The 2,863-nt window shown below is 47.4% G+C and overlaps 1 protein-coding gene across 1 annotated transcript; it reads right to left on the bottom strand.

Moving 5' to 3' along the window:
- Positions 1 to 1,135: 1,135 nt before the first annotated feature.
- LOC133862460 (zinc-finger homeodomain protein 1-like) lies at positions 1,136 to 2,628 on the bottom strand. Its single transcript, XM_062298292.1, has one exon. It carries the CDS (start codon positions 2,188 to 2,190, stop codon positions 1,474 to 1,476), a length of 717 nt encoding a protein of 238 aa, XP_062154276.1. The 5' UTR covers positions 2,191 to 2,628; the 3' UTR covers positions 1,136 to 1,473.
- Positions 2,629 to 2,863: the final 235 nt, after the last annotated feature.

The following is a 2,863-nucleotide window of genomic DNA, read 5'->3' as shown; positions in this document are numbered from 1 at the left end:
ATGAACTTAACCCACCCACATTCGGATTTGAGAGAAAGAGCGAAATACTATTGTTGCTGATAACATTTTCTTTCCCAAGACCAAAAAGAGAAAAAGTAATATTAGCAATAAAAAACAAATAAAATTCACATGAAATAAAACGAATTAACCCATCTGGTTCAGCCCTTTCCTTCCCAAGGTGACCCCATCAATGATCAAACATCTGGGTTCTAACTGATCCCCATTACAGAAGGACCATCATAATATTATACAGGGTGTCATATATTAGAAATAGAAACTATATACAATTTCATATAATATGCCGAACGAACAAAAAGAAGATAAGGAAATTTAGCTAGAGATCAGTGTGTGCAGTGGTGACTGCAAAGTATGCAAGAAAGAGATTTGGCAACAGAAACAGACCAGAGAATTGAAGGAGGTATCTGCAGTGACAGTGATCAACCTTTGCTTCTTCCATGATCATTTAAAGTTGGTCGAAGTACCTTCAGAAGAAAAGATGAATAAAAGGAGAAGAAAGAGAAGAAATGAAGGCAGACAAAGGTTCTGAAAACGCATCGAGTAAAAGCCCAAAGCATATGCATCCACATTGAATGGAGGACGAAGGAACTGTGTTAAAAAAAGCAGAAGAAAAAGGAAAAGTGCACTCATTCAATACCATCCATAATGCTTCTAACAGAAATCCCCAAACCCCATCCTTTAAGCTTTATCTATCACTCTCTCTCTTCCAGGACTGTAAACGAAAAGTTGGGTGAGTAAATGCTACACACAGACTCGCGTACACGTAGAAAGAGATGTATAAACGGAAAATGCAGGTTGGCACACGTTTGTGACACCGAGAGAGCTCCTTCCAACTGTCTGAGATCACACAAACTTACAAATGAAAGGTGAATTTCTGAAGATAATTGAACCAGACCATCAGCTCCCATGCAAGTCCTCATTCCTCTAGCTGAAACAAAAACTTAATAACACATGGAAAAAAAAAATAAAAAAACTTTAAAAGAAAACCCCCATCAAAATCCAGTGTAGCACCCATTGCGCGCTCATACTGCCAGAATAAGAGCATGTAGCAGATGTAATAGAGCAAGGATTTTGCATGCATTGAAATGAAATGAAAATGAAAAAAAACTAACCCATCAATAACAATAGTCTACTCTAATCCAAGTTGACAATCTCCATTAAAACACCACCACTACCTAAATGGAAAACCCTCCGAGAAAGATTTAGAAACAAAAAACAAGTAAAAAAGAAAGGAAACCCTAAAACCCAACTGAAATCCCGAGAAAGTCAGCGACACAATTTCCCACCTCCAATTCATTCAAAATAAACCCGTAGAAGTCTTTCTTTCTGTGCGGAGAGATCAATAATGGGCAGAAAACCAAAAAGGAAAATCCTTCTCCAATGCCTAGGCTTAGCTACAAAAGAGAGAGACTCGTTTGCTTTTGTTTTGTTTTGGTGGGGTTTGGTTCTTCCTATCTAGGGCTTCTTACCCAGGGTGTGCTTGTTGTTGTGCATCCACACCTTGAGGACGTGACGCTGGACCCCAGTCTCGTTACAGAACTGCTGCACCACCGCCTCGTCATGCTTCTGGATCCTCCACCCCAGCCTCTCCGCCAGCGCCAGCATCCTGTCCTTCTGCTCCGGCGTGAACTTCGTTCTAAACCTCTTCTTCGAAGAAGACCCGCCGCCGCCGCTCGGGTTCGACATGTCCTCCTCCTGCTCCTCCCGGCTGTGCCCTCCCGAAGTCGACGGCAACGCCAGCGGCCGGTGATGCTGCGGCGCCACGTGCAGGTACCCAGCGGGCGTCCGATAGTACGCCGAGAATTGAGCGTGGTGTGCCACCTGGAGGTAGGGGTCGGCGGCTCCGGCACCGGCTGCGTGGCTGTCGGTCTCTTTGCGATGGAAGTTTCTGTGGCAGTTGCAGGCGGCGCATTTGAGCGCGTCCAGGGTGCCCTCCGCTCCGGCCGGCATGAACTCGCCGCAGCCGTCGAGCGCGTGGCCGCCTAAGCCCACCGCATGGTTCTTCAGGCACTCCCGGTACCTGGGCTTCTTCGGCTGCTGGTGAGCCAGTGCTAGCTCGGATCCTCCGACCAAGCTCTGCATTTTGACCCGACCCGAGTTCCCCATGGAGTCGTAGCTGGCGCCGCCCAGCTCCATCTCTTCCTCGTGCTCCTCTTGATCCTCGAACTCCATGAAATTCTCGCAAAAATAATAATAAAAAAATGAGCGCCACCAAAGACGTGAGGTTTTGCTGAGTTCTGGGTGTATTTTTTGTTCTGACCTTGAGAGATTAGCGTGAAGAGAGAAGAAGATAAGAGCAGTGAGAGAATGTGGCCATCAATTTCCCTCTCTGCAAAAAAGAGCTGTCTCCCTTCAAAGCCCTTCATATACTTTCCCGTTTCTGAAACCCAGCTAAATTGGGTGTATATCCTGCCCCTTTTCCACCGGCTGTTCCCGGTAAGCCGGTGGTTTTCACCTTCGTCTACGGTCTACGGAGTGGTTATCATTTTTATTTGCTTTGTTACTGCGCGGTAAAAGTGAAGGACAGTGAAATTGCGAGGAGTAGAGGTGCCTGGGACTGGTGTGGGTACAGTCTGCAGCACAAGGGGTGGGGAAAGAGAATCCCAAATAACACTCTTCTTTTCTGCAACTTCCCCACGCGCTCACCCCGCACAGCCATTCCACACTGAAACCCACCTGTGCGTCCCCTCAAGCATTCCCGCACGCTTTCCCGTAACGAACTGAGGTGACGGGGGGCCCGCAGGGGAGTCACAGGTGGCGCGTATAGGTGGCGCGTGTCGCGGGTGGCGGAGATGCTAGTGGACAAGCGTACAAGTGGGAAATGGGGTGTGAGGCATTTGCGATC

The sequence above is a fragment of the Alnus glutinosa genome, chromosome 3 (assembly GCF_958979055.1).
Source record: "Alnus glutinosa chromosome 3, dhAlnGlut1.1, whole genome shotgun sequence".
Classification (NCBI taxonomy): domain Eukaryota; kingdom Viridiplantae; phylum Streptophyta; class Magnoliopsida; order Fagales; family Betulaceae; genus Alnus; species Alnus glutinosa.
Note: the sequence above shows the minus strand (reverse complement) of the source record. Positions and strands in the feature narration are given on the sequence as shown.